The sequence below is a fragment of the Oncorhynchus masou genome, chromosome 5 (genome assembly GCF_036934945.1).
Source record: "Oncorhynchus masou masou isolate Uvic2021 chromosome 5, UVic_Omas_1.1, whole genome shotgun sequence".
Taxonomy (NCBI): Eukaryota; Metazoa; Chordata; class Actinopteri; order Salmoniformes; family Salmonidae; genus Oncorhynchus; species Oncorhynchus masou.
Genome location: NC_088216.1, coordinates 76,804,966 through 76,821,517, shown reverse-complemented (window position 1 = coordinate 76,821,517; position 16,552 = coordinate 76,804,966). Strand labels below are relative to the sequence as shown.

General features: G+C 39.7%; 1 protein-coding gene across 4 annotated transcripts; it reads right to left on the bottom strand.

The window, feature by feature from the left end:
• Positions 1-4,763: 4,763 nt before the first annotated feature.
• Positions 4,764-15,166, bottom strand: LOC135540290 (tumor necrosis factor receptor superfamily member 10C-like). 4 transcript variants are annotated; one of them, XM_064966855.1, is made up of 7 exons: positions 14,907-15,166; positions 6,869-6,982; positions 6,269-6,397; positions 6,109-6,181; positions 5,691-5,941; positions 5,467-5,580; positions 4,764-5,291 (listed from the first exon to the last, which is right to left on the bottom strand). In XM_064966855.1, exons 1-7 carry the CDS (start codon positions 15,124-15,126, stop codon positions 5,200-5,202), a joined length of 993 nt encoding a protein of 330 aa, XP_064822927.1. In that variant the 5' UTR covers positions 15,127-15,166; the 3' UTR covers positions 4,764-5,199. The 4 variants fall into 4 exon arrangements, with proteins under 4 accessions (XP_064822927.1, XP_064822930.1, XP_064822929.1 ...); XM_064966858.1 differs by lacking the exon at positions 14,907-15,166 and adding an exon at positions 7,171-8,502; XM_064966856.1 differs by having other exon boundaries at positions 5,203-5,286.
• Positions 15,167-16,552: the final 1,386 nt, after the last annotated feature.

Sequence of the window (16,552 nt, the reverse complement as noted above, 5' to 3'; positions counted from 1 at the left end):
GATCATACAGTGGAGATACTCTCCATTGACAGCAGACTGGCTGGCATGGTCCTTGGTTTAAGCCTGCAGGATGAGCAGGCCACCACTCCTCCTTTGACAGCGGACAGACACATATATCTGAGGAAGCGATGGAAATACTTGTAGCAGGGCAGTTCTCTGAGGGAGAAAGGGTTGTGAAAAGGTTGTTTTGAACACGTCACTATTTGAACTTGAACTTTACATCTGAATACTGTAATTCATTTGAGAATACAATGTTGCCTATGCTTTATGTTCCAAAGAATTTCAAAATGACAGACACACCATGTCAACGATGTGTTAACCTATTCTGTGGTAGGCTACTCACTGGCTTTAGGCTTCTTGTGTCTGATTATCCTGATGCAGGCTTGAGTGAGGAACACCAGGAGTGTGACAGTAAAGAAGAAGGAGCCAATGGCCAGAATCAGCTGAATGGCACACCCGTCCCCTTTGCTTCCTGTCGCTGATGAACAGTCAAACAATTAGATCTACCCAAATACACTACATGGCCAAAAGTGTGGACACCCCTTCAAATGAGTGGTTTTCGGATATTTCAGCCACACCCATTGCTGACAGGTATATAGAATTAAGCACACAGCCATGCAATCTCCATAGACAAACATTGGCAGTAAAATGGCCCATACTGAAGAGTTCAGTGACTTTCAATGTGGCACCGTCATAGGATGCCACCTTACCAACACGTCAGTTTGTCAAATTTCTGCCCTGCTAGAGCTGTCTCTGTCAAATGTAAGTTTTTTTTATTGTGAGGAAAACTTCTAAGAGCAACAACGCTGCAAAGTGGTAGGCACACAAGCTCACAGAACGGGACCGCAGAGTACTGAAGTGCGTACAGCGTAAAAATCGTCTGTCCTCAGTTGCAACACTCACTACAGAGTTCCAAACTGCCTCTGGAACAACATCAGCACACAAACTGTTCATTAGGAGCTTTCATGAAATGGATTTCATTGGCCGAGCAGCCACACACAAGTCTAAGATCAGCATGCTCAATGCCAAGTGTCGGCTGGAATGGTGTAAAGCTTGCCGCTATTGGACTCTGGAGCAGTGGAAATGCATTCTTTGGAATGATGAATCATGCTTCACCATCTGGCATTCCGACGGACAAATCTGGGTTTGGCGGATGCCAGGGGAACGCTACCTGCCCAACTGGATAGTGCCAACTATAAATTTTGGTGGAGGACGAATAATGGTCTGGGGCTGTTTTTCATGGTTCGGGCTAGGCCTCTTAGTTCCAGTGAAGGGAAATCTTAATGCTACAGCATACAATGACATTCTAGACGATTCCATACAGAAAGGGTTTGTCGAGATTGTAGTGGAAGAACTTCACTGGAATGCACAGAGCCATGACTTCAACCCAATTGAAAACCTTTGGGATGAATTGGAACGCCAACTGCGAGCCACATCTAATCGCCCAACATCTGTGCCCGACCTCACTAATGCTCGTGGCTGAAAGGAAGCATGTCCCCGCAGCAATGTTTCAACATATAGTGGAACGCTTTCCCAGAAGAGTGGAGGCTTTTATAGCAGCGAAGGGGGGACAAACTTCATATTAATACCTATGATTTTGGAATTAGATTTTCGACAAGCAGGTGTCCATATACTTAGTATACATTGGAAATTACTTTGGATTGTGATTTGTTTGACTAATTGCCAACATACCATGTATGCCACATTTTGAGATATGGGTCTTATTCCCAGGGAAGATCACATCAAGTCCATGTGCACCACACCTGTTGGTGACAAGGTATTACAAGTTATTTTGGAGCCACTAGAAACATTTCACATGATAGAGGAGCTCTGCTAAAAGTGATATCTGGCTATTTTTTAAAACAGTGTTCTTACTGTGTTAGCAGTTTGCAGTGACTATGTTCAGTGTCAGAGTATGTGTTATTAGGACATGGGACACATTTCCAAGTGTACTCCCTGGAACCTGTAGATGGAAAACATTCTTCAGGTTAGCAGTGGTATGGACATGCCTGTTGACCACTTCCCAGCATTAAGATGATGTTGTTTTTTGCTGCATTTGTAAACGGAGTCAGTGACAGGTAGTAGAGGAAGGAGGCAAAGGAAAAATAAATAAGTGCTACCAAATATAACAATATGCATTTCATAAATATTACAAAAGTGTATAAATAAGGTGTATTAAACACGTCTGTAAAATCTCAATAAGGACTTTTGTAATACCATTTATGTTTCTATGATCTCCACTCCGCTGAGTTGTAGTTCATTTTTAACTTCTAACAGGCAAGTCTTACTTGGTGGACAAAGTTCACAACATTTGCCATCTTTCTCATACGAATCATTGCATTATTGATCAGCTGCTAAAGCCATAGTCCAAAAATACAGAAGACAGATGACTGTCATATGGATGTACTGAATGTCCATTATGTTTAACACATTCTCCTTTCTCCCCCAATTATTTTATGTACTGTATACAGTGACGTCAGGTATCTCTCTCCGTCTGGGAGTGTGAGTGTGTGGTAAGCAATCTAGGAAGCAAGTGTTTCTGTGGCGTTTATCTAGCTGAAACAATCTATGATGTGTACAGTATGAATGGTGTGAGTTTGACAGTAGACCTAGGTACATAAGCTGAATGTGTGAGCATCTCTCTCTTTCTCCCAATGTGCTAACTTTTTTTTCTTCCAAAACACTAGAACTGCTGGGCCTTGATGCCCCCCCCCTGCCAATTTTCAGTCTAACAGTGTAATTAACACATGCATGCTATCTCAATAAATAATAATTTGGTTGTGTTTATGAAAACACACACACACCTTCTAGACATTTTTTTAGCCTCCTTTCTCGTCTCTGTCACTCTTTCATTCCTAACCCACCGATGTTGATTGCATCATTTGTGAGACACAGGAACACATCACAACTGTCACAACGCCTCTTCAAAGTGACGTCAGCTGCAGATCAGGACCACAGGGAACGAGGTAGGTGGTTGTGTGGGGCCCTAAATGTCACAATACTATCGTAGGCTACACACACAGCTATAGTTCCCCTTATTGAGTCCTCTTCTCAGTCGACAGAGCCATGACACACACCACTCACTGCTGCCTACAACTAGGATCACACGTCACCTGGTCAACTCTACCCTTTAGTGGTGGAGACCCACTTTTATTTATTTTATAAATGTTTTATATAACCTTTATTTAACTAGGCAAGTCAGTTAAGAACAAACTCTTATTTACGACGACAGCCTACTGGGGAACAGTGGGTTAACTGCCTTGTTCAGGGGCAGAACGACAGATTTTTACCTTATCAGCTCGGGGATTCGATCCAGCAACCTTTGGTTACTGGACCAACGCTCAAACCACTAGGCCCAAAATTATTAAGCTGTCTGGTTTAACTAACTTTTGATGTGCTCAGGTATTTTGTTACATATACTGGTATATTTTTACAGGGGTGCAACTTTCACTGGGGATGGGGGGGCCATGTTCCCCCCACATTCTGAAATGGCATTTTTGTCTCCCCCAGTTTTATCATCGGAATGTGATAAAAAATGAGGCAACGGTGTGCTTTAGGACCATGAGGATGCCTCTGAGTGGTCGGGTAGGCTGTTTGGAGTGTTTATACAACTGGATAAAAAATATTACTAACGTGTTGTCCCCCCCACGTGTAAAACCAAAGTTGCGCCCCTGTATTTTTTATAAACTCATGTGTAGTGTTGCAAATACAACAGGTTGATTATGCTGATCAAAATGGAATGAGTTACAAAAGCTTTTTACAGGAGTTACACAACATATGTCTGGTCCATGTTTACTGCTCACAGGATATATTTTTATGAAGCCAGTGATGCTACATTTTAACCAGCCTTTGTCATGTTTCTTATGTTTCTATCATTTTGGCCTGTTAAAGTGATTATGAATTTTGACACATTTCTGTAAGTTTTGGTTTTGGTAGAAGCACATGCAGAAACAGAGCCATCATCAGTGTTGCATAGATTACAAATTATAGAGAGATCCTGATAAATTGTTACAGGGCCTATGTCATAATCCCTCAAAGTTCCATAAAGGTATGATAATTCTAATTCCTAATTCTATGGGTGAAATTCTAACTACTACTGAAAGGTGTGGGCCACCAGGGGGCATTATAGTCCTTTGGTGAGCTCACAACCAGTCCAGTCCAGTAATGGGATCCTGTGCTATTAAAAATGTTCCATCTATTAGATGAGGCTTTAAATCATGACCCTGAGGCTGAATGCATTTGGAAAAAGGTTAAGGCTAACATGTTATTTTTTCAGTAACCTCAAGCCCAAATCAGTCTTAGTAGCTGATGTAGATTGAAATGTTTTTGACCACCCATCACTCATTTTCCATCCTATTATGCACACAATATCACTTCATTTTGTAAAACTACATATCTACTACAACCACAGTAATGAACATTGCTGAAATATGTGAAAAGTGATGATAAAAAAAAAAGATAAAGTGGAACCTATCAGAACATGAAAAGTGATCAACAACATAAGATCTCGCTCACGATGGCAGCCTCTGTCTTTGACTTGATGGTTTCGATTGAAAACGTGAGTAGAAGTCATACAGACTGGGTGTAAGTATCTCTCTCATTGAAAATAAGTAACAGACCTATAGCCTATCCACACCCTACCCAGTGTCAGTGTCTGTAATGTACTGATTCTTCTCTCTGTACATCCTGATACTTCTGTTCTCGCTGGGTCTTAGTTTATGTAAATGTCTCAACTCCTAAGAATGTGCATATGGACATTAGGATCATGCAAAATGTGAAAAAGTTTATTTGCAAAGACATAAACAACCACAACATTTAACACAATACACATTTGACCAAATGTTGCCACATTATTTTGCCGCCATAGCATTGTTTTCACATAATCTCCCCTGTAAATCTAACCAGACACCTGAAGGAACAGGAAGTAGTATTTATTATTATTTTGTGAAAATAAAGTAATATCAAGATCCCCCAGCTCAGCCAAGAATAATGCTATTGTTGACAAATAGATTGAAAACAAAGTAATGTCTAAAATGCTTTTCCATAATAACAGAATACATGATAAACAAATATTGACAATATTTTAAAATGTTCTAAAACTGTTTAAAGTTGCTTCTGGTTTAAAGGAGTAGCATTGAGAATAACAGCGACATTTTGACAATATGAATTGTTTGACAGACAGAGAGCCAGGTATCTCTATCATGGCTCCCCCAAACTTGGTTGTTTTACCAGGGAAGAGAAACTGCTGTCTCCACTTTCTTCAACTGGCCTCCGGCACATTGAGTCCTGAGCTGGGGTAGAACAATAGAGTCAGAATATACAAACAAAACAACACACAGATGACATTTCAGATTCAAGAGCTCATCAAGCTCAAATAACTACAATGTACATAATAGCTAAAGAAACTAACGTAACACTTCTCATAACGATTGTGTGACTTATAGTTTCCCTAACAGTTGCACATACATGTTCTGACAGCTGGCTTCTTGTGGTTCTTGATGCAAGGAATGGTGATCAGTTTGCAGGTCACAGTGGTAAGTAGAAAAGTAAGCATCAGGACAGTTCCCATGAGTGTCATTACTGGAAGACAGAAATAAGGCGTTATTCATATAAAGCTATACAATGATCAACTGTAACACAAAGTTATACATGAATGTATGTCATGGACGAGAGTCAAGAACAGCATTTACCTTGGCCAAAGTCTGCCGTTGAGAACTTGGGACTTTTGGTCACCTTGATAGTGGGGGCTGGTGTGAAGGTGGGGACATCAGGATGAGGGGATGACCTTTGGCTCTGGATCAATGACTTAGAGAAAGTCTGGATGGAGCCAGATGGAGAAGTGGTGTGTGTGGAGGAGAGGGTCTTCCCCTCTGGCTCTGAATTCTCATTACAGGTCACATCTGATGTCACACTGCCCAGAATCCTCACTCCACTCCTACACCTGAGACACAAGCAGACACACAGCCATGAGTCAGACTGCCTTAAAAATGCATTGAAATCAATTGCAGAGGATGACAAAAAGTCCAACGTTATATTGTAAATGTAAGGAGATTGCTTGATACTTTAGCAAATAGCAAAAATTGGAAAAATGCTAGTTAATTTACATACTCTCGCCATTTCACACATTTAGGGTCCATGTTGGTGGAAAAGGATCCCTCCTTACATTCACGGCATATTAATCCTGAGGTGAGAAATTATATAATGCCAGTTAATTACATTTACAAATCAATCCATTAAAAATCATCAGTATTACATGCTCCAGCTTTACCTGATGTATCCAGCTCAGACCCCTTGGCACACTTGCATAACGAAGACTCATTGTTCCTTCTAATGAATCCTGTACGACACTGACATATAGCGTTGGAAGTCTTTGTGCACTCTGATATCAATTCACTGTCTGAATAAAAAACAACATTTTTATAGTTTATTGATACAAACAAACAAACGTGTCTGTGGGTTACACTGGCATATTGTATGGCTATTATTTGTATTCAAATCCAATTTATTTATAAAGCCCTTCTTACATCAGCTGATATCTCAAAGTGCTGTACAGAAACCCAGCCTAAACCACCAAACAGCAAGCAATGCAGGTGTAAAAGCACCTGTGGCTAGGAAAAACTCCCTAGAAAGGCCAGAACCTAGGAAGAAACCTAGAGAAGAACCAGGCTATGAGGGGTGGCCAGTTCTCTTCTGGCTGTGCCGGGTGGAGATTATAACAGAACATGGCCAGATGTTCAAATGTTCATAGTATTCAACTCAAGATTTGGTGTGGGATTATTATACAGACATTATTTTCTGTCAACAGGTCATTTGTTTACATCATCTATTAATACTGATTGTAACTTATTACAACATGGTTATAACTTACTCTCAAGGCAGTCGGTGCAGGGTTCACATCGCTGAGAGCGATTTGGTCCTGCCTGGTATTGCCTTTCAGGGCATGGGTCACAAAATCTTCCTTTCCGTCTACTTATCATCTCACCTTGATAATATCATTCACATTATTGTCCTTGTACTGTAATTGTTGTTAACATTGGATTCATTTCACATTAGAAGTAACTTTAATAGTATCAAAGGTAAAGAAAAAGTATTCAAGATATATCTACATTCATTGTACATTAGAGTATATCTCACACAATAGCACCTAATAATTAATAATTCATACTTTACCTTTTTTGCATTCGAAAGTTGCCTCCACTGCATTTAAAAATCCTTTACAAGCGAATACACATAAATAAATGAGCACCCAAAATCCAGACAGGATCATCATATAACTGTCGTTATAGAAAAGAGCACGGCTGTCTGTGAACCTGTACAGGGGGGATTTAATACTATATGAAAACCACTATGATGTTGAAACCTCACTTATATATGATCTACAGCTTAGGTGACATATGTGGTGTCGTTCAGCTGTGCCATGTGCACGTTTAAGGTGTAATGAATCATATGATTTCCTGTTCCTCTTTAGTTATCCCCGCCCCAAGAGTGGTAAATAAATTATAATCCTCGTTCTTTTCAACTGAAAATACTCTGTCCTTCAAGGTTTATTATATTTCCTTGACATAACACCCAAATAAACAGATCACTTCCACTCATATTAATGCTGTTTTCTTTTATGTTTCTGAGAGGTACAGTAGGTAGGACATGTTATGTGTACTAAACCCCAGCGTAACTCCCACCTTCTCCTTTTTATGTATTTATTTTATTTTACCTTTATTTAACCAGGTAGGCTAGTTGAGAACAAGTTCTCATTTACAACTGCGACCTGGCCAAGATAAAGCAAAGAAGTTTGACACATACAACAACACAGAGTTACACATGGAGTAAACAAACATACAGTCAATAATATAGTAAAAAAATAAGTCTATATACAATGTGTGCCAATGAGGTGAGATAAGGGAGGTAAGGCAATAAATAGGCCTTGGTGGCGAAGTAAATACAATATAGCAATTAAACACTGGAATGGTAGATGTGCAGTAGATTTAGCTTCTCATTAGGTCCACTAAAAGTGAAACTTATATATTTTGTGATGACTCATTGTTGTTCACTATTCTATATCATATGTGCTATAGTTGACATTTTGGCATGAAAAACAACCAGAAACATTGCATTATCAAAAATCTATTTTACATAATTCCTTTTCTACCCTCTGCAAAACACTCCATGACGATTCTACTGCGTGGTGATGTAGGCATTGAGTAGGATTACTATCTGCATGGGGTTCCTATGTATTCTATACCACATCTAACAGACTCACGGAGAGACAAAGACTTTTATTCACACAGAAGTGCTGTGGTACCATCATCGTGTTAAAGTAATGGGCTGATCAAAGCGATACGTCTTGAGTGACGATAATACAATGTTATCTGGTATGACTAGAAGGGAGAGACGTTCACATTATTTTAACATTGTTGCATGGTGATATAATTAATCAAAATGCACAAGGGGGTGTGATATACAGTGCCTTGCGAAAGTATTCGGCCCCCGTGAACTTTGCGACCTTTTGCCACATTTCAGGCTTCAAACATAAAGATATAAAACTGTATTTTTTTGTGAAGAATCAACAACAAGTGGGACACAATCATGAAGTGGAACGACATTTATTGGATATTTCAAACTTTTTTAACAAATCAAAAACTGAAAAATTGGGCGTGCAAAATTATTCAGCCCCCTTAAGTTAATACTTTGTAGCGCCTCCTTTTGCTGCGATTACAGCTGTAAGTCGCTTGGGGTATGTCTATCAGTTTTGCACATCGAGAGACTGACATTTTTTCCCATTCCTCCTTGCAAAACAGCTCGAGCTCAGTGAGGTTGGATGGAGAGCATTTGTGAACAGCAGTTTTCAGTTCTTTCCACAGATTCTCGATTGGATTCAGGTCTGGACTTTGACTTGGCCATTCTAAAACCTGGATATGTTTATTTTTGAACCATTCCATTGTAGATTTTGCTTTATGTTTTGGATCATTGTCTTGTTGGAAGACAAATCTCCGTCCCAGTCTCAGGTCTTTTGCAGACTCCATCAGGTTTTCTTCCAGAATGGTCCTGTATTTGGCTCCATCCATCTTCCCATCAATTTTAACCATCTTCCCTGTCCCTGCTGAAGAAAAGCAGGCCCAAACTATGATGCTGCCACCACCATGTTTGACAGTGGGGATGGTGTGTTCATTGTGATGAGCTGTGTTGCTTTTACGCCAAACATAACGTTTTGCATTGTTGCCAAAAAGTTCAATTTTGGTTTCATCTGACCAGAGCACCTTCTTCCACATGTTTGGTGTGGCTTGTGGCAAACTTTAAACGACACCTTTTATGGATATCTTTAAGAAATGTCTTTCTTCTTGCCACTTTCATAAAGGCCAGATTTGTGCAATATACGACTGATTGTTGTCCTATGGACAGAGTCTCTCACCTCAGCTGTAGATCTCTGCAGTTCATCCAGAGTGATCATGGGCCTCTTGGCTGCATCTCTGATCAGTCTTCTCCTTGTATGAGCTGAAAGTTTAGAGGGACGGCCAGGTCTTGGTAGATTTGCAGTGGTCTGATACTCCTTCAATTTCAATATTATCGCTTGCACAGTGCTCCTTGGGATGTTTAAAGCTTGGGAAATCTTTTTGTATCCAAATCCGGCTTTAAACTTCTTCACAACAGTATCTCGGACCTGCCTGGTGTGTTCCTTGTTCTTCATGATGCTCTCTGCGCTTTTAACGGACCTCTGAGACTATCACAGTGCAGGTACATTTATACGGAGACTTGATTACACACAGGTGGATTGTATGTATCATCATTAGTCATTTAGGTAAACATTGGATCATTCAGAGATCCTCACTGAACTTCAGGAGAGAGTTTGCTGCACTGAAAGTAAAGGGGCTGAATAATTTTGCACGCCCAATTTTTCAGTTTTTGATTTGTTAAAAAAGTTTGAAATATCCAATAAATGTCGTTCCACTTCATGATTGTGTCCCACTTGTTGTTGATTCTTCACAAAAAAATACAGTTTTATATATTTATGTTTGAAGCCTGAAATGTGGCAAAAGGTTGCAAAGTTCAAGGGGGCCGAATACTTTCGCAAGGCACTGTATGTACAATATACCACGGCTAAGGGCTGTTCTTACGCACAACGCAATTCGGAGTGCCTGGATACAGCCCTTAGCTGTGCTATATTGGCAATATACCACAAACGCCCGAGGTTCCTTATTGCTATTATAAACTGGTTACCCATGTAACTAGAGCAGTAAAAATTAACATTTTGTCATACCTGTGGTATACGGTCTGATATACCTCGGCTGTCAGCCAATCAGCATTCAGGCTCGAACCACCCAGTTCATAAGGCTCTTTATGATGAGGCTCTCAAGTAAAAAATGTATACAGTATGTCTCCTGTGAGTTGGAGTAGCGTATGTCAGAAAGTTATCATTATTATTACCAAAGTATTTGGAAAGAGTTATAACAAGGGGTTAAATTGGGAACTCAGAGGTGGGAGAGCCCAATTTGGGGGTGTTAGGGTAAAGGCTAAGCCAGGAATTAACATAAAGACATGGTAAAGGTTATGCCAAGATTAGTGTTGTGGCTAGGGTTAGGGTTCAACCTGGGTGTGGACATGAATCTAGGGTTAGGGTTATGGCTAAGGTTGGGTTACTGCTGTATGTAAAATGTAGTAGAATATTAGGGTTAGTACTTTTAGCCTAGTTAGTACTTTTAGCCTATACAGCCGTATCTCTTCAAATGCGTAATGTGCTCCGCCTGGCTCTCTCTTTGACACATTTCATCACCATGTGACACCTTAGCAGGCCCTTTTTTCTTTTTTTCCTTAATTGTTGAATTCATTTATTTATTTATTAAAGGATATGTTTTTAAAGGAGATGGCTTCTGTTGAAATAAATGCCTATTAACAGAAACTGTTGAAACATGTTTTGCCACTAAGAAGTTCAGGTGGTGGCGATGCTTTGATTGCTATTACAGATAGAAACACATCTCTTGCTAATCTGCAAGACAGGTTACAACCACGCAACTTCCACTGGGGAGGGAGAACATTCAACATTGTTTTGGTTTCCTCTCCCTATCATCTGCCAGCCATTGTTACATTTATGATGTTCATCTACGATTAGCAGCAGATAGAGCACACATATGCAATCAATCAAACATCCATGCAGGAAAATCTCAAATAAAACATGGCACCAAAATATAGAGAATTGTAATTTTGCTGTTTGACGTCTTAATTACTCACCTCAAAGCTACAAACAAAATGAAATTAACAAAAATTAGATACAGAGGTGTGGGCCTATACAGTATATCCTTGTGATTAAAACCTGTTAAACTCTGGTTGATTTGGGCACGGAAAGTCTGGGGGATACAGTGGCGGAAGAGAAAGGGAAACAAGAGAAGTAAAGCTGTGGTGGAAAATCGGAAACCACTAGACCCATTTTTAGTTGGCGTGAGAGTTTTGCATCAATGTTACTTGGGAAATCCGTTGAACATCTCAAGGAAAATCTGGAATGTGTTGGAGGAAAGTGTGGAGTCAGTGAGAGTCACAAGAAGTGCTGTTATTTAGATTTTTTTGTGTGTCAGAAGAAGCATAAGACTAAAAAATATATTTTCATAGCAAGGCGCCTATCAAGGGGTTTTCTGGGGTGGCGCAAGAAGTAAAGGCAGAGGATATAACTGAAGACATCGATGGAGTGGTTGGTGCACGTTGATTCACCTGTATGGTGGATGGAGAAAATAAATTCACTTCATCCATGCTACTGTTCTTTGATGAAGAGTCTCTCCCTTCTCACATAAAGTTAGAATTCATGAGATACCCTGTAAGAGCTTTTGTGCACAAGCCCCTTCAGTGTAATAAATGTCAAATATTTGGTCATGTGTCAAGTGTGTGCAGAGGGGAAGAGTATCGTACGCCAGATGAAGTGAAATGCTACAACTGTGGAGTTGAACATGTGCCTAAATTCCTGGAGTTCCCTGTTAGGGTGAAGGAGAATGAGGTGGCGAGGGTAAGGAGTGTCCAGCGTGTCACCTATCTGGAGGCTGTGAGAAGATTGGAAGGAAAGGGAGAAACAATGGTAGTAGAGCCACCAGACCAGTGAAGGTTTCTCATCAACCAAGGGATAGTGAAATGCTACATGTTAAAAAGGTAGATTTTATATTATTTATTGCAATGGTCATAAACTATACAGCACAAGCAGAAAAGAAATGTGAGAAGATTGGAATCATTGTGAATGCCGCTGAACATTTTTGGGGTCTTAGTGAGTTCACGGTATATATATGAAGGGAGAGGATGGCGTGTTTGAAAAGTTTTATAGCCCATGTCCCTTCACAGGGGCGGGCCACTGATTGAGCAGAGCCCTATCTTATGAAAACCCAAATCTCACATTTTAGAAGCTAAAATCACATTTCATCCCATCACAAATAATTTAATATTCAAACATTTAAATTGAACAGCAATTCCATGTGAATCATATAACTCTGATGTGTAGACTTTCCACTGTAGAGTTTGTCATCTTATCATTAATGAGGTCTCAGATGATAACCGAACTGACCTCATATTCATTAAATACCACCGCATATGTTCAATTGGTCGCATTACCAGAATATAGTTAATTTCCCCCCACCTTCTGATGTTCTCATAATCTCTATGTTAACCAAGGGTTTTGCAAATGTAACATCAGTAGGGTAGAGAGAGGAAAAGGGGGGAAGAAGTATTTATGACTGTCATAAACCTACCCCCAGGACAACGTCATGACAGTGTTATACATCAAAATAAAGCTTAACTTCTTGTTAATCCAGCCAAGGTGTCAGATTTCAAAAAGGCTTTACGGTGAAAGCAAACCATGCGATTATCTGAGGACAGCGTACAGCATACAAATGCATGACAAATCATATTTCAACCAGGCAGTTGCGACACGAAAGTCAGAAATAGCGATATAATATATGCCTTACCTTTGAAGATCTTCTGTTGGCACTCCAAAATGTCTCAGTTACATTACAAATGATCCTTTTGTCTGATAAAGTCCTTCTTTATATCCATAAAAACTCAGTTAGGCTGACGCGCTTCAGTCAATAATCCACCGATTTCCCTCCATCAAAATGCATACAAAATGAACGTTACCAATAAACTTATCCAAACAAGTCAATCAACGTTTATAATCAAACCTTAGGTACCCTAATACGCAAATAAACACTAAAATTTAAGACGGAGAATCGTTATTGTCTTTACCGGAGATAAATAACAAAGAACACACTTTCCTCCAAGCGCTTGGAAACACTACAGCCAAAATGGGAGCCACTTAGAAAAACTACAACTTCTCCCTCATTTTTCCAAACACCAGCCTGAAACTCTTTCTAAAGGCTGTTGACATCTAGTGGAAGCCCTATGAACTGCAATCAGGGAGGATTTCGCCCTATAATAAAAGTGCCAGCCATTGAAATCAGTGTTTTGAGGGGACGGTTTGTCCTTGGGGTTTTGCCTGCCATTTCAGTTCTGTTATACTCACAGAAATTATCCTAGCTTCTGGGCCTGAGTAGCAAGCAGTTTACTTTGTGCACGCTTTTCATCCGGATGTCAAAATACCGCCCCCTAGCCCAAAAAGAGGTTTAATATTCTGTGCTAACCATGTTCAGCAAGGGAAGATTCTGAAAATGAAAACTCTCAATGGGAAGAAAATCACAAGTCATGATGATTTTGGCTTTACCTTAGTCAGAGATCTGTAAATAATGACAAGATGCTCATGTCTCCGCCCTAATGATAGTAGTCGTCCCAAAGGCAAGAAGACAGTTGACAAGTTTAGGTCTTCATATTAAACCCATAAAAACACATATTTTGGCGAGAGTGAGCCCTCTTGCTTCAGCCTCTTCCTCTCTGACTTAGTCCTGCTTGAAACCAAAGTCTTTCAAAATGTTTGCCCTCTGGTTGGTATTGTCATGGGAACAACTTAGTTATTTTTGAATAGACTAATGGTGATTTATCTATTTGACACTCATCCTGTTAGATAGAAATGAAGTATTTCCTCATTTACCATGGCAAATCTTTGGTAACTTATCCAACCATTTTTGTGAATGGAAACGAATGTTGCTGTACTGTTATTTTATTTGTTCACTATTTATGTTATCCAAAGGTGTATGGTGGGGTCATTTCTTATCAAGATCGGGGGTAAAATAACCCTGGACTGTCCGTATTTGAAATGTATTACAACATCAAGTTATTCGTTATTCGTGCCAAAAGGGCTTTGGCGGGATCGAACCCACGCCGACACGTTAGGCCTATATGTGCGCGAGGAACGCAGCCCTTCCTGCTGAACCACCCCAGGCCATGAACTCAATTTGGACTGTTTTTTGGATACCTTAGGATACACTAGACACGTGTATGTCATATCCTAGTGGAGACCAATATCTACCTTGTGTTATTACGCTATATAAAACGGCAGTTGTTGTGTATGGCTGCATTTCAGGTACATTTGCATATTGCAGTAATAGCACCTAGTCCTATAGCGTTTGAGCGAACGAGAGAACATTTTAAAATCGCGAACCATGATCACAATGACTCGACTGCCCCAGCATGGAGAGAAAGATAACTGCTCATGTTTAGCCAATGACGAGGCTCATTTGAATTTCTTGATGCATTCGAAAAATTATCCGCAACAAAAGAGTCATTAAGTTAAGATCCGACCTCTGTAAGTCAAGTCACCAATAGTGCAAACATTTAGTATGAATGGAAAGGGTTCACACTTATGGTCATTGTAAAGCAAAGCATGTCCTTCTCCATCTATTAGATTAGAAGTAACATTTACAGTATTACTGGTAAAGAAACAATTATTCAATATAGGTATGCATCTACATTCAACGCACAGTAGAGTATAATTTCCATCAAAACATAGAAGCTACACAATAGTACCTAAAAATCTAAAACTCCTACTTTACCTTTTTTGCATTCCGATGCTGCCTCCACTGCATTTACAAATCCATTACAAATGAAAACATAAATAGGTGAGCACCCACAGATATGATATGATATGATAGACAGGATCATCATATCACTTTTCCTATAGAAAAGAGCATGGCTGTCTGTGAACCTGCAGAGTGGGGATGTAAGACTATCTGAAAACCACTGTGGCGTTGAAATCTCACTTATTCTGTACATGATCTACAGCTTAGGTGACATAGATGTTTGATGTGGTGTAGTTCAGCTGTACCATGTGCATGTTTAACATAATGTGATGAATCATATGATTTCCTGTTCCTCTTTAGTTATCCCCGCCCCAAGAGTGGTAAATAAATTATCATTCTCTTCAACTGAAAATCCTGTCCTTCTAGGTTTATTATATTTCCTTGACATAACACCCCAAAAAACAGATCACTTCCACTCATATTAATGCTGTTTTCTTTTATGTTTCTGAAAGGTACAGTAGGTAGGACATGTTATGTGTACTAAACCCCAGCGTAACTCCCACCTTCTCCTTGCTTTAATGTGTAAAGCGTTCACCATTCAAGATTAGTTGAGATGTGGAAATAGAATGTATTGTGTTTTACTGACAACATAATATATTGTTTTTGCGTATAAGAAAGTATTTTATTGTTCTTGCGGTATATCACCTCGTCCTACTATGTTTGCTTCTCATTAGGTCCACTAAAAGTGAAACTTATATATTGTTTTGTGATGACTCATTGTTGTTCACTATTCTATATCATATGCGCTATCAGTTGACATTTTGACATGAAAAACAACCAGAAACATTGCATTATCAGAAATCGATTTTACATAATTCCTTTTCTACCCTCTGCAAAAACACTCCATGACGATTCTACTGCGTGGTGATGTAGGCATTGAGTAGGATTACTATATGCATGGGGTTCCTATGTATTCTATACCACATCTAACAGACTCACGGAGAGACAAAGACTTTTTTTCACACAGAAGTGCTGTGGTACCATCATCGTGTTAAAGTAATGGGCTGATCAAAGCGATACGTCTTGAGTGACGAGAATACAATGTTATCTGGTATGACTCGAAGGGAGAGACGTTCACATTATTTTAACATTGTTGCATGGTGATATAATTAAGCAAAAAGGCACAAGGGGGTGTGATATATGTACAATATACCACGGCTAAGGGCTGTTCTTATGCACGACTCAATGCGGAGTGCCTGGATACAGCCCTTAGATGTCGTATATTAGCCATATACCACAAAACCCTAAGGTGCCTTATTGCTATTATAAACTGGTTACCAACGTAATTAGAGCAGTAAAAATAAATGGTTTGTCATAAGGCACTGCATCGCAGTGCTAGAGGCGTCACCGCAGACCCTGGTTCGATCCTGGGCTGTATCACAACCGGCCGTGATGGCGAGTCCCATAGAGCGGCGATAGGGCGGCGCACAATTTGCCCAGCCCCATCCGAGTTAGGGGAGGGTTTGGCCGGGGTAGGCCATCATTGTAAATAAGACTTTGTTCAATAAAAAATAAACACATTTTTTTTGTGTGTGTTATAAAATCTGATATACCATGGCTGTCAGCCAATCAGCATTTTTTATTTTACTTTTTCATTTATTTTTCCCTATTGTGTTATT

Excerpts from the sequence above, each read along its gene's own strand:
- LOC135540290 (XM_064966855.1), bottom strand. The coding sequence starts at position 15,126 with ATGTACAGAATAAGTGAGATTTCAACGCCACAGTGGTTTTCAGATAGT. Across the intron at positions 6,398-6,868 it reads CTGCACCGACTGCCTTGAGA|ACAGTGAATTGATATCAGAG; the intron begins GTAAGTTATAAC and ends TTTTTTATTCAG. Across the intron at positions 5,292-5,466 it reads GAAGCCAGCTGTCAGAACAT|CTCAGGACTCAATGTGCCGG; the intron begins GTATGTGCAACT and ends GTTCTACCCCAG.